This window comes from Saimiri boliviensis, chromosome 18 (assembly GCF_048565385.1).
Source record: "Saimiri boliviensis isolate mSaiBol1 chromosome 18, mSaiBol1.pri, whole genome shotgun sequence".
Classification (NCBI taxonomy): Eukaryota; Metazoa; Chordata; class Mammalia; order Primates; family Cebidae; genus Saimiri; species Saimiri boliviensis.
Window position 1 is genome coordinate 27,406,453 of NC_133466.1, and position 27,231 is coordinate 27,433,683.

At 36.2% G+C, this 27,231-nt stretch overlaps 1 protein-coding gene across 4 annotated transcripts in view; it reads right to left on the reverse strand.

Annotated features, from left to right (window-relative positions):
* The window catches only part of LOC101048024 (ATP-binding cassette sub-family C member 2-like), a 91,484-nt gene that overhangs the window by 33,404 nt on the left and 30,849 nt on the right, over nucleotides 1-27,231 (reverse strand). For 3 of the 4 annotated variants that reach the window (XM_003934319.3, XM_074389486.1, XM_074389485.1), the window contains 9 exons: nucleotides 25,946-26,083; nucleotides 24,447-24,593; nucleotides 21,690-21,774; nucleotides 21,527-21,593; nucleotides 21,032-21,158; nucleotides 16,598-16,774; nucleotides 12,600-12,767; nucleotides 11,312-11,474; nucleotides 5,699-5,774 (listed from right to left, as the gene is read on the reverse strand). In XM_003934319.3, coding sequence (XP_003934368.1) covers nucleotides 5,699-5,774; nucleotides 11,312-11,474; nucleotides 12,600-12,767; nucleotides 16,598-16,774; nucleotides 21,032-21,158; nucleotides 21,527-21,593; nucleotides 21,690-21,774; nucleotides 24,447-24,593; nucleotides 25,946-26,083 — 1,148 coding nt within the window. The remainder of the gene's footprint in view (nucleotides 1-5,698; nucleotides 5,775-11,311; nucleotides 11,475-12,599; nucleotides 12,768-16,597; nucleotides 16,775-21,031; nucleotides 21,159-21,526; nucleotides 21,594-21,689; nucleotides 21,775-24,446; nucleotides 24,594-25,945; nucleotides 26,084-27,231) is intronic. The other variant, XM_074389484.1, reaches the window with a different exon arrangement.

The following is a 27,231-nucleotide window of genomic DNA, read 5'->3' on the forward strand; positions in this document are numbered from 1 at the left end:
TCCCAAAGTGCTGGGATTACAGGCTTGAGCCACCATGCCCGGCAGTACTTTGTTCTGAATAATAGCTTTTATTTGAGTCTTTTAAAAGAGAAATTATTGAATTCTGGTAGAGAAATTTTAAACATGAGTCTTGTTCTGTCCTTGAGAAAGTCTCAGGAAATTTTGCACAGTATTTATTTACACATTTTGTATAAAATATGTAAAATTACCATATTGAATCTATTGTCTCTGAGCCGAGCACAAAATCACAAAGTTTAGAGTACCTATGAGAGGACAAAAGCGATTCAGTGTTGGAAATGAAAGACAAAAGGGGGCAGCCTGGAAACTAAAATAAGATTTTCAGTTTATTTTATTCAGGGAAGATAGTGATAGAGATTTAAGAAAGTAATTAATATGCATAATATAAATTTAGAAAAAATATTGGAAACAGTTTGAAATAAATATTTTAGTCCTTGCTGGAAAACAAATGTCATTAAACTCACTCTAATTCTTAAACTTTGAGGGGAGAAGCTTTCAGAAGTTATTTAGTCCAGCCCCCCTACCCCTCCTTTTCATCACAGGCAGCTAGACAGTTTTCCCATGTACTTTTCCATGAGGAAGACTTATTGTATTCTATCTTAGATACATCCCGTTACAGGGAGCCTCTATTTGTTGAAATGCTCCTGCCGGCTTGTATCTTCCAATCCTTACTCTTTTTTTTTTTTGGGGGGGGGGTTGGGTTTGTTATTCAGTTATTGATACTTGTGTACGCTTTGTGAAGTTCTCATGCTATGTTTTTCAGCTCCATCAGATCATTTATTTTCTTCTCCAAACTCGTTATTCTAGTTAGCAGTTCCTGTAACTTTTTATCAAGGTTCTTAGCTTCCTTGCACTGGGTTAGAACATGCTCCTTTAGCTCAGAGGAGTTTGTTATTACCCACCTACTTCTGTCAGTTCATCAAACTCATTCACAGTCCAGTTTTGTTCCCTTGAGGGGGAGGAGTTTTGATCTTTTGGAATTTTCAGCATTTTTATGCTGGTTTTTCCTCATCTTTGTGGATTCATCTACCTTTGTTCATTGATGCTGATGACCTTTGGATGGGGTTTTTGTTGATGTTCATGTTATTTCCTTTTAATAGGCCCCTCTTCTGCAGGTCTGCTGGAATTGGCTGGAGGTCCACCCCAGACCCTGTGTGCCAGGCTATCACCAGCAGAGGCTGCATAACAGCAAAGATCACTGACTGCTCCTTCCTCTGGAAGCTTTGTCCCAGAGGGGCACCAGCTAGATACCAGCCAGAACTCTCTTGTATGAGGTGTCTGTCGACCCCTGCTGGGAGATGTCTCTCAGTCAGGAGGCATAGGAGTCAGGGACCCACTTTAGGAGGCAGTCTGTCCCTTAGCAGAGCTCGAGCACTGTCCTGGGAGATCTTCCTGCCAACAGGGAGGAATGTTTAAGTCTGCTGAATCTGTGCCCACAACTGCCCCTTCCCCCAGGTTCTCTGTCCTAGAGAGATGTAAGTTTTATCTGTAAAGCCCTTACTGGGGCTGCTGCCTTTCTTTCACAGATGCCCTGCTCAGCCAGGAGGAATCTAGAGAGGCAGTCTGGCTACAGAGGCTTTGTGGCACTGAGGTGGGTTCCCCCTAGTTTGGACTTCCCAGTGGCTTTGTTTACACTGTGTGGGGAAAATCACCTACTCAAGCATCAATAATGGGGAACGCCTCTCCTCCTAGGAAGCTCAAGTGTCCCGGGTCGACTCCAGACTGCTGCACTGGCAGCTCCATGGGGGTGGGACCTGCTGAGCAAGACCACTTGGCTCCCTGGGTTCAGCCCCTTTCCTGGAGCAGAACGGTTCTGTATCACTGGCATTCTAGGTGCCACTGGGGTATAAAAGAAAACTCCTAGAGCTAGCTTGGTGTCTGCCCAAATGGGCACATAGTTTGTTCTTGAAACCCAAGGCCCTGGTGGTGTAGGCACCCGGGGGAATCGCCTGGTCTGCAGGTCGTGAAAATCATGGGAAGAGCATAGTATCTGGGCTGGAGTGCACCGTCCCTAGTGGCACAGTCCCTCATGGCCTCCCTTGGCTAGGGGAGGGATTCCCTGACCACTTGCACTTCCAGGGTGAGGCAACGCCCACCCTGCTTCTGCTCCCCTTCTATGGGCTGGACCCACTGTCTAACCAGTCCCAATGAGATGAGCCAGGTATCTCAGTTGGAAATGCAGAAATCACCCGCCTTCTGCCGTTGGTCTGGCTGGGAGCTGCAGATGGAGCTGTTCCTTATGGGTCATCCTGCCCTAGACCCTCCCCTCCTCCCGTCCTCTTTCCTCCCTGACTCTCCTCTTCTCTGTCTCTCTTTTCTCCCTCCCTCCCTCCTTCCCTCCCTTCCTCCCTCCCTCTCTTTCTCTCTCCCTTTCTTTCTTTTTCTTCTTTCTTTCTTTTTCTTTCTCTTTCTTTCTTTTTTCTTTCTTTCTTTTCTTTCTTTCTTTTCTTTCTTTTTCTTTCTTTCTTTTCTTCTTCCCTTCCTTCCTTCCTTCTCTCTTTCTTTCCTTCTTCCTCCTTTCATCGTTTCCTCCCTTTCTTTTTCTTTTTTTGAGACAAGAATCTTGCTATCTTGCTCAAGCTGGTTTCAAACTCCTGAGCTCAATGGATTCTCCCACTCTGGTTGGAGTAGCTGGAACTACAGGCGTGCAGCACCATGCTCTGCTATATTCTTTATTGGAGCTGCTACAACTTAGAAATTTTTTTTTTAAAAAATTTGTAAACAAATTGATAGAACTGAAATTCTTATTTTAGGAAGAAAAAGAAGAAATGGTTTCCAAAAATTGGTTTACAGAACTTCAAGAGGTTCAAGTTAGATATTATACTAATAGAGATTTTATAAATTAAGAAAATTGATTTGCTGTAAGGAAAGATAATGATTACATTTACAACAATATTTATTAACTTGTACATTTTAAGCTTTTATTAAGCTATCTACTGAGTGCATAATGATACTATACACAGGCAAATACGCTTTTCAGGATTCAGAGATATGTATAGCCCATAGTGAATGGATTTCAAAATATGTTTCAGTGCTTCTGGATTAACTTTCCTTGGAGATTCTTAAACAATTATACTCATTTAAAAGAAATATATTATGTCACAGTGGCCAAAAATATTTAAAAAATGGTGAATCAGAATACTTTTCTGTGTTCTTTCAGTCTCTAGTTATTTATTTACCCACTCAGTAAATACTTACGTACATGCTATTTGGTGTTCTAGCTAATGGCAATGGAACAAATAAAAAGTCCTGCCCTTAAAAACCTTATAATATAGAGTTAGGAGAAAGACAAAATAAAAATAAACAAGTAAATTTCCCAATCTTATGGAAGTTAATAAGATTTACAGAAAAGTATAACTGGGAGAGGAGTATGAAGTGTTGAGATGTGAAATAGAGTGGATAAGCAAGTCTTCACTGATGAGACAGCATTTAGGCAAACACCAGCAGAAGGCAGATGTGCAAGCATATGGTTATCTGGACAAAGTATACTTTATGTAGTGAATCAGAAATGCTGTGGGCTTGAAGTAGGGCATGCCTGGCTATTCCAGGAACAGAAAACCGTCAGTGTTGCAGGAGCAGAGTAGAGGGGAGAACGTCCTACGATTCTGAAATCAGAAAGGTAAACAGGTCCAGGTCTTATAGGTCTTTACAAGTCAGTGTGAGGACCTCCGATTTTTCTCTGAGATGTGAATCTTTTGGAAGTTTTGGGCAGAAGAGTGATATGATCTGACTTACATTTATAAAAGAAACTCTCTTACTATGCTGCCAATAGCCTGTATGGGATAAGATGGCTGCAGGAAGGCCTGTAAACAGGCAGTTACAATAAAGACAAGAGAGAAATGATAGTGATTGGTTGAAGGGGGCAGCTGTGAAGGTGATGAGCAGTGAGTGAATTCTGGATTCTTGGATATAGTTTCAAGATAGAGCCAATGGGATTTGATAATAGATTGGACATGAGTAAGAAGGGTCAAGATGACTGCAAAATATTTTTTACCTGAGCAACTGGAAGCTAATGGCATCATCATTAGCTAAGGTGGAAAAAATCACATGTGGAGCAGGTTTGTGTGTGGTGAAGGAAAATCAAGAATCCTGTTTGGGACACGCAAATTGGAGATGTCATTTAGACATTAGAGAGGAGATGCTGAGAGGGTCAGTTGCCTGTCCATCCCTGGAGTTCAGAGGAGAGATCTAGACTAGAGAGATTAACTTGGAGATATTAGTGTATAGAAAGTATTTAAAGCTGTGAGACGGTATAACAACACTAAGATAGTAGACAAAGAGAAGCAGTCCAAGGCCTTTACGATCAAGGAGGAATGATTTATTAGCAGTTTACCTATTGAGTCAGCTAAATCTGGTATGCACGCAAATCTCCAACCTGCAACATCCACATCATCCACACATCCTTAGGCATATCCAATTCTTTTAAAAATAATACATCCAAGACTCATTCTTCCATTCAAGGTCAAAACTGCCACATTCTGAGCTCTTGGATCCTAAAGTACTTGATTCCCTGTAATCTGTCCCAATTCTCCATTTTAGCAATCATAAGCTGCTCCCTATAATTCTAGGCACTTATTTTATAATCTCTCTCTCTCTCTCTCTTTTAGATGGAATCTTGCTGTGTCACCCAGGCTGGAGTGCAGTGCCGTGATCTCAGCTCATTGCATCTCCGCATCCCAGGTTCAAGTGATTTTCCTGCCTCAGCCTCCCAAATAGCTGGGATTACAGGTGTGCACTACCATGCCTGGCTAATTTTTGTATTTTAGTGGAGATGGGGTTTCACCGTGTTGATCAGTCTGGTCTGGAATTCCTGACCTCAGGTGATCCATCCACCTTGGCCTCCCAAAGTGCTGGGATTACAGGTGTGTGCCACTGCACCCAGCCTATAATCTTTTTATTCATATTACTTCCTATTATCTTTTGGCTTCCTGTTTAGGCAACTGATGGAAAGAAATATTGGGAAAGAACCGAATAGATGAATTTGCCTCAGTCACTGTTCATTTTCATCACTTGCAAAAAACAAACAAACAAACAAACAAAACAAAACAAAACAAAACAAAAAACATAATGTACCAAAATCTAAGTCCACAGTATAACCCTTTTTTCCTGTCTCCCTCCTCTCTTCATTCCTGCCTTCCTTTCTACTCTCTTTTCCTTCCTTCCTTCTTCCTTCCTTCCTTTCTTCCTTCCTTTCTCTCTCTCTCTCTCTCTCTCTCTCTCTCTCTCTCTCTCTCTCTCTCTCTCTCCAGTTTTTCTAGGCAGGTTCTTCAGGTCCTACACCGAGTCTATATGTCTAGCTCACATATCCTGTCTTGATAATCATCCCAATACATTGTGAAATGTACATGTTCAAAGCCTGTTTTCACATTCTCATCTGGAGAGTGTATGAATGCTATGAGATGGGGATGTTTTTGGCAATCAGATTAAATTTCTACTACTAGAATTTGGCTAGAAATAGCTAGGAATCTAATGAGCATATGTTTTCCAAACTAAGTCTCATCCATCTCACTTAAAAATTTAGACACATTCATCTAACTTGTAGTTTAGAATTGGAAACCACTAAGTACATTTTATATCTGTTACAATGCATAGATTTTTTTTATAGAATGTGTTCAAATGCTAAAAGAAGGTAATTAATCAGGCCATAATCCCAGTGAGTCTGGCATTTCCTGATACTCACCTGTCTTTTTGCTCCCGGATTTGGTCTTTTCGTCTAGTTCTGGAGTTGACTGCACTAGCTTGCTTTAGAGCATGAGCTGGAGAGAAAGGCAGTATGTGCTTTTATATCCAAAATTATAAGCAAACAATACGCAAAATAGAGGGAAGTATAATGGAGAATTACACAAATTGGAGAGATTTTTAGGTTCTAGATTGCAGGTTTACTGGGAGCCCTTTTATTTTCTCCATTATTTAGGCTTGTCTTAAAATGTCCTGTAATCTCATAGTAAAACTGAGATTTCATAATGAAAAAACCTAAAGATAAATTCTTTTTTTTTTCTCTGAGAAAGGGATGCTAAGTCTCTCAGTGTCCCTCTGAGAGAGATGCTAACATATTTCAGATCTTCCAGAGAAGAGCTAAGTGTTTCCCCAGAGGAACCCACTCCAGCCATTAAAAGAAAAGTATAATTTAATGAAGCTTTTATACAAATCTGATTCTTGTGAAGATTAGTAAGAATACAATGGTAAATTCCCCAAAGCTGATGTTGTCTTACAAATGTCACCAACAGTGATAACTACATCCTATGTGACAGGCATTGCCCTAAGAACTTTGTATCTCTTTTAATTTTCAAAACCGGCCCTACGAGAAGGTACTGTAGTTATCATCCTTATTTTCGGGATTAAAAAGACTGAGCCACTGAGATCTTAAGCAGGAAACACAAACTAAGGTCATGCACCTAGGCCTATCAGCTAATGAGGTTCAAGTAACCTTACAGAATTTGATGGTAAATACCTCAGTGCTAGACAGATTTTTGTCTTTATTTATAGCACAATAATTGAACTCTTTCAATTTTAAGTTTCTTGTCTATAAAAAGAAGGAATTGGATTCAGAGATTTCTATGGTCTCTTATACGAATTCTATGCTTTCTTTCTTCTAGAAGGAAACATCTAGCCCCTAATGGAAGAATCTGATTGATTGCAATCATCTCTATGAAACATGGGGATTCCACATCTCAAAGAATGCAAATTCATTGTGAAGGTGTTTTAGCCTCTCCCTGTAAGGCATATTCTCATTCTTATACCCTTTAATAATAATATTTAAATTTCTTAATTTTCAATTTATAAAATGCTTTCACATGCATTATACAAACTGAGCTCACAAAGGGCCTGATAAGAGAATAAGTAAATTTACCTATATTTTGCATGAGAAAAAATAAAAATCAGAGAGCTTAAGTGGCTTGCCTGAAACCCAGCGTTGCTTAAGACAGGACATGGGAGGAAAGCAAGTATTGGGGAAACAGTAAGCATCAGTAAATGAGAGTGAGTCACTCTCTCGTCACTGGAAGTCTGTACCAAGTCAATGTACTTATTCCTACATGCTTGATACAATGTTTAAGAGCTTGGTTGTTCTCTGGCATTAAATAGAAGTAGCATGGGATTCAAATGCTGTCACTTACCTTCTGTCTTAATTTGAGAAAGACACCTAATCTCTGTAAAATGAGGACCATGGCAGTCTCTGGAGGTTTGGGGGAGGATTAAGTAAATGTAAAACTGATGAATATAGTGACATTGTTAATATCCACAACATACAAGCTAACATCAGTATAATTAGTATAAGAATTAGCCTACCCTAAATCTGTAAATGTGTAAAATTTATCTTTAGTGTTCTTATATTTTTCTTTATAACCCATTTCTGACCTCTGATTTGATTATCCCATAAGCCGAGACTCTTAGATTTTTTTAGAGCTACATGGAATCTTAGAGATTTGATATATCCAAAACCAAATTACACTGCGAACAGTACTTTCCACCATTTACTTTCTAAGTTACCTGTAATTGACTTCAGCAATGAGAATAAGAATGATGGGGAAAGAAAAAGAATTGGCTGAGTAATAAGCAGTTTGAGGGGCAGAAGAGAGATGATAATGGAATTGTTAGTTCCGTGTCTGCCCCTAGGGAAAACAGAGCAAGCGGAAGCACTGCATTTCACAAACCGGAAGAACCACAAGAATTCAGTCATTTGATGAAGACCCACATGGTTATTCAGTGAGAGAACTAGATCCCAGGATTCTTAACAGTTGGTCCACTGTTTATTCCACAACGTTGTGCTGACCTATACAGTCGTTCCCCCTTAACTGCAATTTGCTTCCTACTGCTTCAGTTACCCACTGTCAACCATGTTCCAAAATATTAAATGAAAAACTCCAGAAATAAACAATTCGTAAGTTTTAAATTGCTTGCTGTCCTGAGTGGCCTGATGAAATATTGCACTGTCCTCATCTGTCCTGTCTGGCTAGTGAACAATCTCTTTGCCTAGTACATCCATGCCGTGGGGATGCTCCCCACACGTTGTTCACTTAAGAGACTTCTGGGTTATTAGATTAACTGTCATGGTATTAAAGCGCTTGTATTCAAGGAACTCTTATTTTTCTTCATAATGGCCCCAAACTGCATGAGTAGTGATGCTGGTATCTTGGTCTACTTTATTATTAGTTATTGCTAATCTCCTACCTTGCCTAGTTTATAAATTAAACCTTATCATAGGCATATATAGAATTTTAAAAAGCATAATACATACAGAGTTAGGTACTATCCAAAGTTTCAGTCATCCACTGGGGGTCTTGGAATGTATGCCCTGTGGATGAAGCGTGCCTGCCACATTCCTAATGTAGTGACACACAGATTAACAAGAATTTTGAAATGGAAGAATTGTATACCTTTTAAAGAAATTTTTGAACAGACTCAAGACCAAAAAGAGTGAATTATAATAATCACAGAGTAATCACACCTCTCACAGCCTACTCTCTGCCAGGTAATTTTTCTAAATCTCAGCAAAAAAATGCTCAAACAGAATTCAATTCTACTTGCTATTTATGCAAATAACAAAAAGAAATTTCCCATGGGGAGAGACCTGCACCTAAAATCTCTGGAACCAGAGCAAGAGTGAAAATAAAGGCTCCCATGCTGCGTTTCCAGTTATTTAATAGTCATAGATGACTAAAGACTAAAAGACTCAAGTTCTATTGCTTTCTCTGACAAATATACCTTCCAAGCTGCAAGGCAAGGATCGGATGAGAATGTCTAGATTCCTGAGACTTCCTCTGGGAGACATGACACTCCTTGATGAGTCAGTCCCAGCCAAGGCCTTTGCTGCTCTCCTCCCCCTCCCAAGCTCCACTCTTCACTCCGAAGGCCCTGCACATCCGTGGATACTGCAGCTCACATGTCCAGACTCTACTCATTCTCCCACCTGCAAGAGTAACCATCCTCAGGCTAAAGAATGATGCATGCCAGCAGAGCAGTCTGCTCTTGAGAGAACAGATTTGAGGAAGGATAGCCCAGGTCTCAGGAGCAAGCTTCCATCATTTGAGCAGAAAATCTGGGACCTGAGTACTTAGAATGGTCAGGAAGCGGGAAACGGGGAGGACACTGCTGGCCACAGAGCCATGCAAAGAAGGCTAGAGTGGGAAGTGACTAAAGCATCAAGTACAGGGCCAGGTTCTGCTGGCCTAGGTTTAGGGGGTAGCATTGTGGGGACATCATGCTGAATATAAGCTATTATTTAATGGAAGGTTTGATATTAAAATCCATTTTTGCCTTGCTCCCTATGGTGGCCAAGGAAATCATACTCTATAGGGCTAACCTTTTACAGATTATCTCTTGATCTGGCTATCTAGTTTTTATTGTGAGTATAAGTCTTTATATATATATATGTATATATATATATATATATACACATACATATATATATATATATACATATATATATATATATATATATATATTTTATCCAGCATTCAAAAAATCAAAATTCCAGAATATTAATTTTCAATAACACATCCTATTTCTGGCATAAAGATTTTCTCTACTTTCCACCTTCCTGATTATCATGGAAAAGACAGAAATACGGAGTTAATTAGAAAAAAGTTCAAGTTACATTTTTCTAACTGGAAAATTTCTGATTGTGAGTTGGTAACATCTATTAATAGATCTATTAACATCCAGCAGCCAAACTTCAAGAATATTACTGCTTTTATTCTGTTACAAGTAGAGGGCACTTGTACATAAGAAGTTATACAAATGCAGAAAAGGTGAGATTTTGTTTCCCAAACTGGATATTTAAACAATAGCAAATTCCACAGGTTTCAAAAGATACACTGATCATATTTTATGGCAAATTAAATATTTAATTTAAAGTTTACACACTGCCTACTTTTGGAACTACATTTTCTAAAGTCATGCAATCTATATTTCATGTGACCTTTAAAATAAATGTGCACACAACACAAGAAAGACACTGGCTCATAGCATTCCACAGAACCTTATTAACTACTGAGGGGATACACTTTCAGATTCACCTGTTTAACAAACAACTACTGAGCACTTGTAATTTGCTTAGCACGAGGCTACCTAAGTGATGGGGATAGAGGAAATGAATTCTTGTCTAGGAGGCACTCCTAGACATCTGTTTTCTGCACAAGAAGCATAAGTTATTACTTAACCTGTCTAAGAAGGCAAGGAATCATTTCCAAAGTTGCTAGCCATTAAGAGAGAAGGAAGTGCTTCTTTTGTTAAGGATGGCAGCAGTCATCTGACAATGCACCAAATAATTTTGCATATAGAACATTTGCCATTTGAGAAAGGTGGACAAACAAGGAATTTAAAAAAAGTAGTACTACAAAACAAATATGTGTTACCCTAGATCCCAAAGAGAAACATCAGCAAAATGACTTTGTTTTGGAATTGCATGGCATTAAAATGATAAATTGTACTGACATGTTTTAAACCAATTTCATATTTTTAGGACTTTATATACAGGAAAAGTGTCAGATGAGTTAATGGATACTAGCTCATGTGGAAAATAATGAGACACGGCTCTATATTTCTTCTTTTATCTTGACATTATGAAAGAGTTAACTGGTTTTACAGTTAGTTTACTGCAATGTTCTGGAGAGGTATAAATGAAGGATCTAGGAAAGTATAGAAAAAATATTATGGTCTCTACATGACAAACCATCTATAACTTTAAAAAGAGATGATGGTACATTCCCTAACTTTAAGATAATGTTGGATTTCAAACATTTCTCCATCTTACACATTGGTTAAGGATCAAACTACTTCTTTTATTTTAAAATGTCCATACATCTTACTTTAATATTCTAGGGCTAGAGTAGCAAAAATTAATCAACAAAACTAATAGTTAATTAGTAAAATTTGGACAAACATCATTCCCTTTGCCTTTCCCAATTTCTTTCTTTCGTTTCTCTTCCTCAAATAATAAATATGTATTATTTATTTCACATGTATGTTCTTGGTTCTTAGCTGAAAGAAGATATAATGTTTAGAGTCATGATATTCTAGACTTGGACTAGTATTTATAAGTAATCTAATTTCTTATTTCATAAATGAATAAATAGATTCCAGGGAATTTAAAACTTTTCTTAAAAATCATAAATGAGTTTGATTTTTAACTGTTTGTCTCATTGTATTTGCCTCTTTCCTATGGAAAGAAAGTTGCCCCACCCCTGACTTAAGCAGGATGAATGAAATTTATAGCATAAAATTATGCAATTAATGAACTTTCAAAATGGATAGGTGTACTGTATCTTAAGTTTGTTTTTCATTATGCCCTTACCTTTTTCTTCTTCACTGATGACTTGGTGCAAATTCCTGAGGTTTCTGGTTTTAGACAGCAGCTCCTGGTATGTTCCCATTTGAGCTACTCTGCCACTTTCCATTACAACAATAAGATCCATTTGTGGCAGAAGTGTGAGATTGTGTGTCACTAAAATACGAGTCTGAAAAATAAAGTGTTTTATTTCATAGGTTACAAAAAATGGCTTTTTAAAAAAAGCTATAGTGACTTTTTCTCCTTTACCATTTCGAGTATGATTTTTTGTAGGTGCCAGTTTAAGGCAGCATCTGTATGTTTTACAAGGAATAATGACATGCTGCTAGATGAGAAAATAGTTTGTAAAGTTGATTTTTAACACTTTAGTTCAGGTATTTTTTTCACTCATTAGAAATGAAACAATTTAACTGCAAATTCAAAACAATTTCATATATGTCATTCTTGCTTATTTGCAAATATACAGTACCATTACAAAAAGGTGTTTAATCCAAATCATAATTTATACTATTTATTTTTAAGTCATTCATATTATTTTCTACATACACATACAATCAAGTGTGACATTTTCAATCTTGGGTTTATGTCACTATATAAAGATTGTTTGTTTATTTGTACTGAGACATATATTTTATAATTTTATACATATATTTTTCAGAGTTCTCTATACGAATAATTCCATAAACACATATTATGAAGAAATAAATGTGGCTTTGGAGTCAGACATAATTTTAAACATATCTACTGTTTTTGAGTTGAGCAACCTATATCAAGTCATTGTGAGCCCTGGGGTCCTTTATATGTGAAATAGGGATAAATGAACTAATTTACACTGGAAAATATGGGGGGTACTGGTAAATATTAATTTTCATTCTCTTGGCCCCTTCACAAAACAGTTGAATCACTACTATTGCTATGTTAATAATATCCAATTTTATGCTTTAAATCGTCAATAAAATGATTCGATTTTTAATAACAGTAGTGTGCACCGAAATACCATTTTAAAAATCACTTGAGTCAATAACAACTCATTATGGCACATAAATCCCCTTAGGATATGGTATTAGATGAAGAGATAACAATCACATAAATTGTCACCAGAGTAAACTTATAAGTAAAACTTTAAAAATCACCCATTGAAATTTGCCTGTGAAATCACAATCTAAGCATCCCATATTTTCATGTGAAATGTGACTACTTTGCTTCAACAAACAAACAAAATAAATGGAATTCTAGGCATAATACTAGGCAGATCCCCTGCCCCACAAGAAAGCATAAATGAAACTATGGATACCTTGTTTTTCAAAAGGCCCAAGGACCCTATCACTTTTTCAAAAAGCTGTTTTCCAACATGAACATCAACAGCAGACAAGGGATCATCCAGGAGGTAGATGTCGGCCCTACTGTAGACAGCTCTGGCCAGGCTTACTCGATGTTGCTGGCCCCCACTTATAGTCACACCCTGAAAACGGAGCAGGAGAAAAGCAAGACTAGAGGAAATGTGTATACATCTCAAAGCACGTGCAGTTACATCTAAATGCTCTTTAATAGCATGGATAGCTAGCAATCCAAGATGAATGCTGCTCCAATCTTTCTTTATCCAGGACTTTCTAGGCCTAGCCCTATCCCATTTCCTAGCATTACTAACTTGTACAAATTAGCAGATATATCTACTTTCTCTTAACTGCTTACTCTCAAAAGAGGATGCTAACAATTAAGGAGAAAATAATTTCTGAATCTCTAATTCTAAAAAGCTGTGCCTGTAGAATATTAAACAAGACTTTTGGCTGTCAACCATATACTGACACTAGTGATTATTTTTAAATTGACACATAAAAAATTGAAAATACTAGCTGAATTACCAAAGAAGTAATCAACATGTCCTATTTTCTCCCGTAGAAAGATTAGTACAAGTCTTGTTGGCAAAAGTACAACTCTAAGAAGCAAGAATAGGGAATATTCATCACTCCATGTGAGAATTAAAGTTGACATGTACAACCATGTATGAAGAATTATGGGGCCAGGCCCAATTTACTTGATTTATTTTATATTTAGTGTTTACAGATCTGGTTTAAAAGCTCTCAGTGCAGCACAGAACTTAGCCAATGACCTATAATTATAAAATGCCATTGCTTCTTTGAATTTTTTATCCTTCTTCTACTCAGCAAACATCTTCTGAATGTGACTATATTTGGAGTACTATGCTAATGCTTGGGATTCAAAGATAAGTAAAACAGAGTCTGTCATGAGGAGGTCACATTTTAGCTACGGGGATTATACACCCTCCCCCTCACACACACTCATGTACATATACATAAAGCAATGTAATACACGTGTGTGTGTGTATATGCTTATAATAGCACCCAAGTCATGTGTTTGTTGGGAGCATTCAATAAGACTAAACAATTTAGGAAAAATGCAACATTGAGTATGGATACCATCAACATTAGCTATTCAGTCACTCTGCTTTCCAATTCATTCTCTACCTTGTCGTCACATTTTCTGTAATGTGTCATCATCTTGCTTAAAAACCTTGGCTATCCACATCTCCCTCTTTCTATCACTCATGAGCAACAGCAAAAACAGCAAATTATTTAGTATAAATCTAAGATGCTTATATTCTGGCATTAACTTATCTCTTCATCCACTCTCCCAGTGTTGTCTTCGTGTGACTGTGGTTTGTCAGGCAGACTAACCTGGTCTTTCATAATGGGCAGAGGCTGTTCACTCTGCTTGGGAGACCACAATCTCTCGTTTTAACTTACGGGCTACTCACACTGAAATGTCCTTCGAAGGCAACTTTTCATCTGGTGAAGTGATTCACTCCCCACCTTCCTGTCTTGCTGTGCTTTGGGTATCCCATTGCTAGAACTGGCAATATTTATCTCAGTCTCTCTCACTAGCGTATGAGCCCCTACCTGGTTAATTGCATTCCCAACACCCAGAGTCTAAGGCTAGGTGATTAATAAATATTGGTAAAGACAACTGAGGAATACTATTGGCAGAGGTCCACCAGACTGCAAATCCCTGGAAGGCAGAGGGTAGATCTCTCACTCACCATTGTGAATAAAGGCATGTAAGAAATTAATAAATGTGATCAAAGGAAGAATGTCCACAGAAAAGATGAATCCAAGTAGGGGAAAAGTCTACAGTTACTGCCTTTGTTGTCTCTGAAACACTTCTAAACAGATTTCCTTTTGAAATATTCAACTACATGTTTAAAGTTCAAATGCAAATTGGGATGAATTTCATCTTAAAAATAAGACATTATAAATGGTAATAGCATTCAATGCCAATATTAAATCTATCCTTCTTTGTTTGGATTTGTTTCCCTTTTAAAGTTTTTTATAGTTACAAAATATCAGATATTTCATATTTTTAGAGATTGGATTTATCAGCATCTTGTTCAACATGTATTAACAAGTTTGAAGAAGTCATATTTCTGCATTTTAGTTAGTATCCATGTGGGGGAATCATTTTGCATGTGCCAAAATAAAGGAACATATTTAGCCCATGGTTTTGCCTTCATTAGCTTTAAAATAGAGATGGGAATCCATGAAATTATTTTGCTTAGAGACAGTGAAGTTGCAAAAAGAAATCCAGGGATTGGAAAAAAAATAAATGTATTTAAAACTATTGAGAAAATATACCTGTAAAGTTATAGATTATAAATGAAGTAAGTCTAGTTGCAAGATAAATTCTGGCTCATCCTGGATTTTATATATTTCTTTCTTTTTTTAATTGCATTTTAGGTTTTGGGGTACATGTGAAGAAAATGCAAGATTGTTGCATAGGTACACACATAGCAGTGTGATTTGCTGCCTTCCTTCCCTTAACCTATACCTGCATTTCTCCCCATGCTATGTCTCCCCAACTGCCCACCCCCTGCTGTCCCTTCCATATTTTCCCCCAACAGACCCTAGTGTGTGATGCTCCCCTCCCTGTGTCCATGTGTTCTCATTGTTCAACATCTGCCTATGAGTGAGAACATGCAGTGTTTGATTTTCTCTTCTTGTGTCAGATTACTGAGAATGATGGTTTCCAGGTTCATCCATGTCCCTACAAAGGACACGAACTCATCGTTTTTGATGGCTGCATAATATTCCATGGTGTATTTTATATATTTCTACATTCTACATTTTGTTATGTATTTCATGTATTAATTTCTATAATACAGTTATTAGATAACATGAGGGCAGGGGTAAAAATGTCTAACAATGTTATGCTTACTCTCTTTTCAGGGATTCAAAACACTCAATAAGGATTATTTATTTATCTTTACAGCACACATGAATTGTAGGCAGAACCTGCTTTTGCATTAATGTTTAATTAATGGAGATTTTAGTCAGGGGTTGGAGATAATCTCTTGAGGTTCATACTTCCACTCATGATATATATATTTTTAAATCCAAAACACTGAGTAGAGTAATAACTGTTTACCAACACAATGAAAATGAAATAGAACAAAGAGTAAGATGATTGGGAAACAAGATCCACTTAAGCAGGAATGAGCAAACTTGGAGAAGTCACATTAGTAACAGTGTTGTATCAGAGCTCCTTTAGAACCTGGACTCGGGTGCCACTGCAGGAGACTGGTGCTCTTTTGCTCCTGTTCTAGACTTGACTTTGTACACAAGAGTTACAGGAACAAACAAAACTATTAGTCACTCTTTAGGAAGTGGACTGCGTTGTGCCAGCCACCAAAACAAAAGTTCGATGATATAATTAATGGGCTTTTATTCCCCCACATGTACACTAACAACAGAATTTCTGACTGTTTTTTTTTTTTTTTTTTTTTTTTTTGACGGAGTTTCGTTCTTATTACCCAGGCTGGAGTGCAATGGCGTGATCTCGGCTCACCGCAACCTCCACCTCCTGGGTTCAGGCGATTCTCCTGACTCAGCCTCCTGAGTAGCTGGAATTACAGGCACGCGCCACCATGCCCAGCTAATTTTTTGTATTTTTAGTAGAGACGGAGTTTCACCATGTTGACCAGGATGGTCTCGATCTCTTGACCTCGTGATCCACCCACCTCGGCCTCCCAAAGTGCTGGGATTACAGGCTTGAGCCACCGTGTCCGGCCCTGACTGGTTTTTAATCTGTTTTCCAAACAGTAAGTTATAAATAATTACTTGTCCTTAATACTGCCATCTCTTATATAGAAATTAAATAAAAATTTCTAAAAATTATAGTTGTATAGCCCTTCGAGACTTCAGGAAAAAGGCCATCAACATTTTATTAGCACAGCTGAATGGGGTTGTTACTTCACATGATAAGTTATGGTTTCCTTACTCTTTCTCCAATCTCAGTTTGATCTCCCTTTGGTAACTGCTCCAAATCTGGAAGGAGAGCACAGGCTTCCAATACTTGCTCATAAAACTCTTCATTCATGACAGAGCCAAAGAGAATGTTTTCTTGCAAAGTGCAATTCTGAATCCAGGCCTGCTGAGAAACATAAGCCACAGAGCCCTAAAAAAGACAGAGGTAAAGAAAAAAACATTCTTAACTAGAGAAAAGGAGAAGTTGCATGCACCACAATAAAGTAACATATTTAAACTATGGTTTTATCTTCTTTAGCTTTAAAATAGAAATAAAAAATTTAATATAGATAAACATAATTATACAGATCATGGCACCATATTTAAATCTTTTATATCCTTATTGGAATTTCCTCCAAATGATTTACTTTGTGCTTCTTATTTACTTTCACTGTAGCTTCTATTCAAGCTATCTGTCTCTGGTAATATTCTCTGTAAGCAGATGCTGAGTGTGTCAGTTTGCTAGAGCTGCAATAACGACACAGCATAGACTGGGTGGCTGAAACAATGGAAATTTATCCTGACGATTCTGGAGGCTAGAAGTCTGAAATCACGTGTCAGCAAGGTGAATTTCTACTGAGGCCACTCTCTAGCTTGTTGATGATTGTAATTTTTTGTGCTTCACATGGTCTCTCTCTCTCTCTCTCTCTCTCTCTCTCGTGTGTGTGTGTGTGTGTGTGTGTGTGCGTGTGTGTGTGTGTGTGTGTGTGTCTCCTAATTCCTCTTATAAGGACACCAGTGATATTGAATTAGGGCCCACCTTAATGAGCTTATTTTAACTTAATCAGCTCCTTAAACACCTGGTGTCCAAATACAGTCATTCTGAGGTACTAAGAGTTAGAACTTCAACATATGAAATTTGGGGGGACACAATTCAGTCTATAACACTGAATTAGACTTTGATGTGCACGTTGTTTATGTGGGATCAACCCTTGTGGAAGGAAAGAAGGAAAGGGGATTAGGCAGAGGGAGAAGCCACACCAAGAAAGCATTGGCTAATCCTCCAGAGAGCCATGGAAGGGAATTGGTCATCACAGCTGCCCCAAGTCAGGCTGAGCAAAAGTGGGACCCTGGGCCAGGCCATTATCCGAAGGCCAGGCCAGCCTTGAAGGAGATGATGTGCTGTTCATACCCCACAGCTGGAGCATGTAGAAGTCCTCACTAGCAGGAGGATTTGAGTAGCAAATCTCCATGTGTTCTACATTAATCACTGCTCCCAAATTCATTTTTTAAACAATTTAATGACTTGAAATGATTTTTAAATACATGACAGTCTGCTGCCTAACATATCTTCTCAACTAACCATTCTTTTCTAGTAAAAGAACCCACAGTATTTGTACTAGTGGTCTACCTTTCAATCTGCCCCATGGACTCAATCCAAATATTGATTTAGTATTTTAAGCACTGCACACTCTGTAACAATACCAGACACTTGAAGAATTTTCTGGCATACACATGTATGCAACCATTATTGCCTTTTGATTTCTACCAACTACTTTAAAGATCAAAGAATAACTTTTGAATCTTCTTTGTTAAGTATGTAAGACACAGAATGGCTTTTGATCAAAAACAATATAATTCTGATCTGACCTGATCTTGAACACAAAAGGAATTGCTCTTAAATTGCCTTGTGAAGTGAATAATCTAACCTTTGCTTAGAACTGCATATTAAATCATCATGTGAGTGATAGTATTTTGAATATTTGCTATATATTAAGCAAGGTGAACAGTGCAGAGGATAAAAAACCAGGAGAAAAAACTAAAGAACATGAAAAAAAAAAGAAAAGAAAAGAAACTACTACATTAAAAGGTATGGCCTTTTATTGGCATTACAAGAGCTGAAAAAGGGTTGATCAATTTTCACAGGGATGGAAATGTTCCCTTTCATTATTGTTATTTCTTTTCACATACAAATGAAAACACTTTGTTTCATTCTTAATAATGAAACCATAGTAGAAGTTTTGTGAATTCAAAAACGGTCTCCAAATCTCTGATGTTTCTACCACAGAATACTGAATACTGAATACTTTGATGAACAGTTCCTGGTGAGAGCTTTTGATACTGAGAAGACTAGCGAGTTTATAGAGAAAGCTTAGTGACAATAGGAAGTCTTAGAGTTTGAATACTGTGGATTAAAATATGTCCCCCCAAAATAATCATCCAAAACACAAAAAAATAGAAAGTGCACACAAAAGCACTTTGAAAATGCCATTATAATGCTCACTTTACTTAAATAGAGATAGGATGATACAAATTCTGAATAAAAAATATTTGGGGAAATAATTTAGAGTGTGATACTTCAAATCCTCCCACTAATCCAGGCCGAAAGCTTCCTGAAGGCCAGTGACCAGTTACAAAAACAGATAATATCTTCTGACCTGGGCATCTGTAATTTAACATAAACAAAGAGCATCCTCTCTGTTTTACCACTAATAATGGCATTGTTACAGTTTATTTCATCACTATGAACACCTTCTTAATCAAAAATATTCAAAGATATCAGAAATAATTCTTAAATCTTATTATGAGAGCCTCAACAGTCATAATAAAGATGATGATCATCATACATATTCATAAAGAGCCAGCTAATACTTTGCCAGGATTTTAAATAGGCTAGGTCTTTGCACATTATCCTGTGCAATTCTCACCCCAACCTTTTCAGCTTATTACAATTATTAATGAATTAAGTGAAATCTAGAATTAACAATACGTTTATCTTTATCAATTTCTAATTATTTTTCAAGATCAAATAAAAGGAGACCTTGGCCGAGCATAGTGGCTCGCGCCTGTAATCCCAGCACTTTGGGAAGCCGAGGCAGGTGGATCACCAGATTAAGAGACAGATCCTATCCTGGCCAACGTGGTGAAACCCTAGCTCTACTGAAAATACAAAAAAAAAATTTAGCTGGGTGTGGTAGCACACACCTGTAGTCTCAGCTACTCAGGAGGCTGAGGCAGGAGAATCACTTGAACCCAGGAGAAGGAGGTTGCAGTGAGCCAAGATCATGCCTCTGCACTCCAGTCTGGGTGACAGAGGGAGATTCAGTCTCAAAAACAAACAAACAAACAAACAAAAGAACAAAAAAACAAATCAAAAATAAACGGCAACCTCCTCTCGAATTCTTTTTTGAACACTTCAAAACAGAATTTGTTGTTTTTTATGCTTTAATTCATTTTTGTCTAATTTAGACATTTATTATAATTGATCATGGTATTTCCCTCACTAGACTACGACCTTTGAAAGAAGAGCGGCATATCTTATTCACATTTACTTCTCTGGCACTAGATGCTAGGCACATAGCATAGGCTCAGTAATTGCTTAGTGAAAATAGCTGAAAAAAAAAAACTAAACAAAAATGAAATTAATATGACACACATTATGTTTGTAATGTACACCCAAGGAAAGGTACATCCATCTTGAAATACAGAGAAATGGCTAACTGCAATTGCTATGCACAGCATAGTGGTACAAAGGTAGTATACTTAAGGTTAAAAAATAGTGGTGTTCATTAAGTGCAATCATCAGAAAAAGTCATAGGAATCATATTTGTTTCTAGACTAGCTAACAGTAATGTTGAGATAAAAAAAGAATAACAAAAAATTAGTCACCCAAGGACTGGAATCAGGAAAGATGTAAGAGCATAAACAAATACATGAGGAAAAATAAAAGTATTTAGAGTTGACTTTTCCAAGAGAGGAAAGAAAAAAATTAAGAGTGAAGAGACAGTGATCTCAGATACATAGAGCTTATTCACCTTGTCACAGGTAAGAAGGAAAGATTGGGCTGCTTAGTATTTTACCTAAGAGTTGATTACATCCAAGGAAAAATTCACTGGGTAGTCTACTGTTTCAAAAGATAAAGATACTGATAAAGAACTTGTTGAATCCTTATTATTATCAACCTTTAAGAATAGAACAATTAGTCAAGAGCGGACCTCTCCATGGTCCTGAGGCTGAATCTTAAATGTACGTTATTAATATCTTTATTTTTCTCAGGTTTATTTTCGGTCAGAGATCCTACCCGTGAGTGGCTATAAGACTTCTTAGAAATGAAATTGCTGTAATTACTTAGGGAATCTTGCTGAATAATAATTAGATACCTAATCAAATTACAATATAAATCACCTTCGTTTCTCTGTAATTGGTTGCAATTCAGTTAATGTCATCAAACAATTAGCATAAGCATTTATAAATGGTTTGCTGGTGTATTTGGAGATCAGAATTCTGTTACTCATCCACCCGTAGTTAATCAATTTCTATGGAATTGAAATGTTTGTTATAAACTAGAAATACCCATTAAATACTTGCATCTTCAATTCAATTTGATAAATTCTTATTGACACTAATGACAAATTGGCTATAGCTGGTTACACTAGGAGATGTTGAAAGAATGTATTTTTGATTTTACCTTTCTTTGGACTACTCCAGTAAGTTTCTCCATTTCCCCAAGAATGGCAGAAAGCATGGATGATTTTCCAGACCCAACTTGCCCTACAACACCCACTAAAGCTCCTTCTGGAATCTTTAAGTTCAAGCTGCATGAGAAAAAAGGAAGAGAGGTGATATAGGAAATTCTTGTTATGGTTGTTTTTAATATATATTCCTAGATAAGTCACTGTATGCAGCACTTAGCACCATCCCTGAAATTGCTGCTTTTCACATTTTTCTACAAACACCTACCCTTCCAAAATGCAAACAAATGATCAATAAAGTGCTGCAGGTAGAAGAAATTATAGAAAAAGGGACAACAAAATCACCTTGAAAATGAAAAGTAAAGTGAGAGGTTAAAAGTCTTATTAATTTTAATATATTAATCTTATTGCAAAGCTCTAAAAAACAAAAATACAGAGTTATTTTAGAGCCCAAAATTAACATTAAAAAAAATATCCAAACCATGACTTACTCTTTTAGAATTGGTATTCCTCTTTCATCCCAGGAGAAAGAAGCATCTGTAAACCCAATAGCATGATCTAAGGAAGAAAAAAAAATGCAGTGATGCATTTTAGAACCAATTATCTTCAGTCCAGAAGTCAAGTAAGTAATGAATGCAAAGAGGAAGAGCTGACCTCCTATATATTTTGTTTCAATACTTTGAGGAAGAAGCTCCTTGGCATTGAGAAAGTCTTCCAAACGGCCCAGGGATATCCTTGTCTATCAAAATAAGCACAGATGGAATTTATCTGGGGTTCAAGTAGAACTTAAACTAAAAACTATTTATTACATTTTACAGCCTGAGTAGAATTTTTATGCAAATTAAAAATATTGAGATAAATATAGCAAACATAGTTTGAATTGTTTTAATGTTATAAATATGTTCATTCCTAAAGAGAAAGGGCTGTTTCAAGAATCAAAAATCAAAACTAATGTCATCTATGCGGAAAGGTATGAGAAAAAGAAACAAAAATCCGATTCATTATTCCAGAATAACCATAATAATTGCCAATTAATAATCACAGAAAGAATAGTCTTTTCCCAACTTCTTTGAGGTATAATTGAGAAAAATTATACATAAGTTGTACAACATGATTTTTTATATACATGTACATTTTGAAATAATTACCACAATCAAGCTAATTATATTATGTATCACCTCACATACACACCTTTATTCTCCTGTGTATATGAATACCTAACATCTACTCTCTTAGCAATTTTCAACTGTACAGTACACTAATATTAACCACAGTCTCCGTGCTGTACGTTAGGTCTGCAGAATATATTCATCTTGTAATTGGAAGTTTATAATCTTTAATCAACATCTCATTCACCTACCCCACCCAATCTCACCCTTGAGCTCTAATACGCACTTTTCTTCACTCTGCTTTCATAAGTTAGACTTTTTAAGATTTCACATATATGTGAGATAATATAGTATTTGTCTCTCTGTGTCTAGTTTATTTCACTTAGTATAGTATTCTGCCATGTTGAATACTATTAAACTGTGTCTGTATTTTCTTTAGCAGTTTATCTGCAACGGTCACTTAGGTTGTGTCTATATATTGGCTCCTGAATAATGATGTAATGAACATGGGAGTGTATATCTTTTCAAGATAGTGTTTTTATTTCCCTTGGATATTTACCCATAAGTGGGATTTCTGTCTTACATGGTAATTCTATTTTGAATTTTTTGAGGGACTTCCATACTGTTTTCCATAACGGATATACCAATTTGTGTTCCCACCGATAGTATACAAGGGTTCCTTTCTCTCAACATCCTTGCCAACACTTGTCATTCTTTGACTTTTTGATAATAGCCATCCTAACAGGTGCGAGGTGGTGTTTCCTTGTGCTGTAGAAAAATTAGGTCTTAAAAGCAACTTTAAGATTGGTGAGTGAATTCTACTACTGATGGTAAATAAAACTATAATGTTGACAATAATAATATTCAATTATTAAAGTAGTAAATAGTAATTAAAATAGTAAATAGTAATATAGTAAATATATTTTAATTACTATAGTAATTAAATTACTATAGTAATTTTAATTACTATAGTAATTAAAATAGAATATATTTTAATTACTATAGTAATATGGTAATTAAAATAGTAAATAGTAATATGGTAAAATAGCTATAAAATGTTTAGCTACATTAGGATAAATAAAATTAAACTGTTTTCTGGAAACTGACTCACATAAAATTTCTAGTACATTTTTATTTGCTTTGTGCTAGGGGACTTGAATTGTTAGCACATAAGACGTAATTAGGTTGTGGTTTTGTTTACCACGTGTGTCAAATCAGAACATACAGCTAGCTTTTTCTGACTTTCCATTTTGGAAAATTGTTCTCCTTAAGTGAAGGCAGCAGTGTACTGCTAGGAATTGGAAAAGACTTTGATACCGGACCTTTAGCTAGATTCTAATTTCAAATGTAGAACAAAAGTGTTACTCTAAGAACTGACATTTTTTTTTTTTTTTCAAAGAGAAGTGTGTTATGAAATCAAAGCTAAATGCATCCCATTAGTGGTTCTTCTACGCCCTCTGTTGGTTATTTTAAGAAAAATAACATTAAAAAGTTGTAACAAAAATGGCTTTATTTGTCTTTACTATTCAATTATGTTACTCCTTTTTCAAATAACATTTTTTAAAGAGGAAAGTTCTCAGATTAAAGGGATGATTCCAATCAGCAAATAGTCACTTTGTTTATGAATTCAGATTTGAGGAAAAGAATTCAATGGCGAATGGCCAGATGACTCAAACCTGACATCCAAAAAATGTGACCAGAAATCTCAGGGCAAAAGGATCGAGGAAGTTTTTTGGGTTTCCTGTGGCTTTAGCATACATCTACTCATTCTATCTAGCCTCCAGGAACTAGGGATTACAACTAAAAGCAGGCTGACCCAGATATCTCACGTGTGGCTTGTTGGCTGACTGATATTATCAATGTGCTTTTCTCCCTGCTTATTCATTCAGTATAGATGAAATGCTGCTGAACTCTGGGAAAACATTTGATCCAGTTTCATATAAAGCATCTAATTAAAAATTTTCCACTGGAAACAGAAAATGAATCCTGTGATGGCATAGTGGCTAACACCAGCTTTAAAAATGCTAAGTAGAGAATCTAACACTTAAGAAGAAAACAAAATAATATACTGAAATATTTAAAAGTCACTTTGATGGGAAAAAACACAAGCAAGGAAGACATGATTCTTTTTATTCTATAATGTTCTGTACTACTTATTAATTCAGGAAGACTAATTTTGAGTGCAGCGTTAAACAACCACATGAAGTGAAATAAAATAAATAAAAAGACAAAGAAACAAAATGTCCCAAAGCATAGATTCCAGTAGCGGAATGATTTTTAGTTTTAGGTACTCTGTATGTACCTCGACCACAGCTGAGATCACCGTTGGTAACTCAAACAGAGGAATCCTCAAAATATTAAACAAAGACATCGATGTGAACACTTTAGTGGCTGTTAAAATGTTTTCTTCATTCAGTAAGAAATAAACATGAAATGTTGCCAGGGACATCTAAAAAATAGAGATATGTTATTTTCTTCAAATTTCTACTGATAACAACATTATTAGTTACAGTCCCAAAAATGAGAAAAAGAAAACCTGAATAATTTTGTTTCTTTCCTAAAATTTAGTACTCTTGCTGAAGAACATAAAATATATTTTAGTACAGGTCATAAAATCATGTGTCTTGGACAATGACATCCTTGAGAACATATAGTCCAGAGCTTTTCTTTTAAGACATGTTATATTCTTACTACAGTTATTCCCATTTACATTGTATACCAGTTCATCTTTTCTTTAAAATTCAGTTTTACATAAACTTATTTTCCAGTTGCATGTGCATACATTCTGACTTCTATATAATAATTATGCTTTCTTTCTGTCATAAGATTAACTGAGGAAGTTATGAATAAACCATGGCTAAGATTTATATCTGTTCTTATAAGTTTCATTTAGAAAAGGCAGGGAAAATTCATTCACGAATGAGAATGGATTTACTGTCATGTATGTAGTCCGGGCTTAAGCAAATACATCTTGGATGGTTTTACCAATGTGTTCCAAATGTATATATTGCTTTCACTTCCATAATACTCAAATGTTTGTTGAAAAAAATTTAAATTATCCACAAAGAGTAGCAACTTTGATTAAAATTGATGCATGCTCTGGTTACATGTGGCTTGCTTTTTCTCTGGCTTTTGTCCATGGCTTCATATCCCAAGGCAATTTATATTCTAGTTAAAATAGCATGGGATTCCCAATGCGTATTACATGGTATAGTAGAAAGAGAATAATGTCACTTTATGTAAATTAGCCTCTAAATACTAGTTTTATAACTTTGAGGATGTTTCCAACTACTCTGGACTTCCATTTCCTCTTGTGAAATGATGAAAATAATGCCTTATTATTATGAAATTGAAATAACGCAATGTATGTAACTTACCTGACATTCAGCAACAACTCAATACAGTAAATGTTGCTTCACTTCTCAACTACATTTAATGTGCCCTTTGAGTCTACTTAAAAGGAATTAATCACGCATGTTACGCTTTAAAACTGAAATGAAACTTTGAAATGTGGATTACATTTTTAAGAGCTAGAGGCATATATGAAATATCTGAGAAATTTACAGAAAAGTAAAATCTAATTGTATTTTTAAAATACAGTCCAATTAAAACACATACAATATTTTCTCCTTTTTTTTACAACTTTTCTTCTCTAATTCACGTAAGTTAATGAATGTATTTCTTTAAATTTTAATTCAGATACATACAATTTAACTTTATACATCTTAATTCCAAGTAATTTGGAGTTAAATCTCTAAATCAGATTTGAAAATCAAAACAGGAAATACGACATACACTCACCAAGAATGGAATGTAAGTTAATGTCAGCATGGAAAATACAGTAAGATACCTAGCTGATTTTTGAAATTCCAATTCCTGATCTCGAATTTTGATAACCTTATTTTTATAGGAGGGTTCCCATGCATACAGTTTGAGGATCTGTAAAGTTCAGACAATAATTATCTAACAATCTATATCATAGAAGAAAAAAAAATGCACACATACTAACAAATGCTGTACACACACACACACACACACACACAAATGCCATACACACACATACACACACAATTGTGAATGTAAAAAGTGATGGTACAACCATAAAAAAAATAACTAAACTGCTCCCACTTTGATTGAATCAGAATATTTTCTTAACTTGTGGTATTTTCGGGATGGGAGCAGAGCAGAAAGAGGGAATCACCATCCTCCAGCCTTATGTCCCCACCACTTTCGATAACTTATTTCTGCGAGATCCTCTGGCAACATGCCAGCTCTAGGCATGAACCCCACAGAACTCCATAGAGAGCTTTGGTCTAGCTCAGTTCTGTCACTCTTCCTGCTGGTCCGGCTCTCACTTCTGTCTATTATCTGTTTCTTACAGCTAAACTCGTTTCCCTGGCTTTCCAGTTTCTTCAAGACAGATGTTTTGGGACTTCAAGCCATTCTCTGAAATGTGACTAGTGTTTTGAGATTGTAAATTATTTTCTGAAGCAGAAATGTGGGGAAATAAGATCCTACACTGGCTTATTGCATATACTTTAGAGTGAATTGATTTACATTCAAATTGCAGCTCTGTCTCTATGTGAGGCTTAATTTTATGTGACCGATTGGGCTATGGGGCCCAGTTGTTTGTTCAAACACGAGTCTAGATATTTCTGTGAAGGTATTTCTTAGATGTTGTTAGTATTTCAATTAGTTAAACTCTGAGTTAGATGATTACCCTCTGTTTTATGAGTGGTCCTCATCAAATCAGTTGAAAGCCTTAAGAGAAAAGACTCAGGTTTCTGAAGGGGAAGGAAGTCTGCTTCCAGATTGCCTTAAGGTTCAAGATTGCAGCATCAACTTTTGCTAGAATTTTCAGTTTGCTAACCTGTTCTACAGATTTTACACTTGCCTGCCCCCATAATCAGATGAGCCCGTTTCTTGAATCTCTGTTCATATACCTGTATATCGAGATATATATATGAAAACTCATATTGATTTTGTTTCTGTGGATAACTCTAAAACACTCTCACTGTTTCTGTAAATTTAGACCTGCCCCTTAACTGCTCAATGCCTTTGTTTCCTAGTTAATAAAATGGAAATGA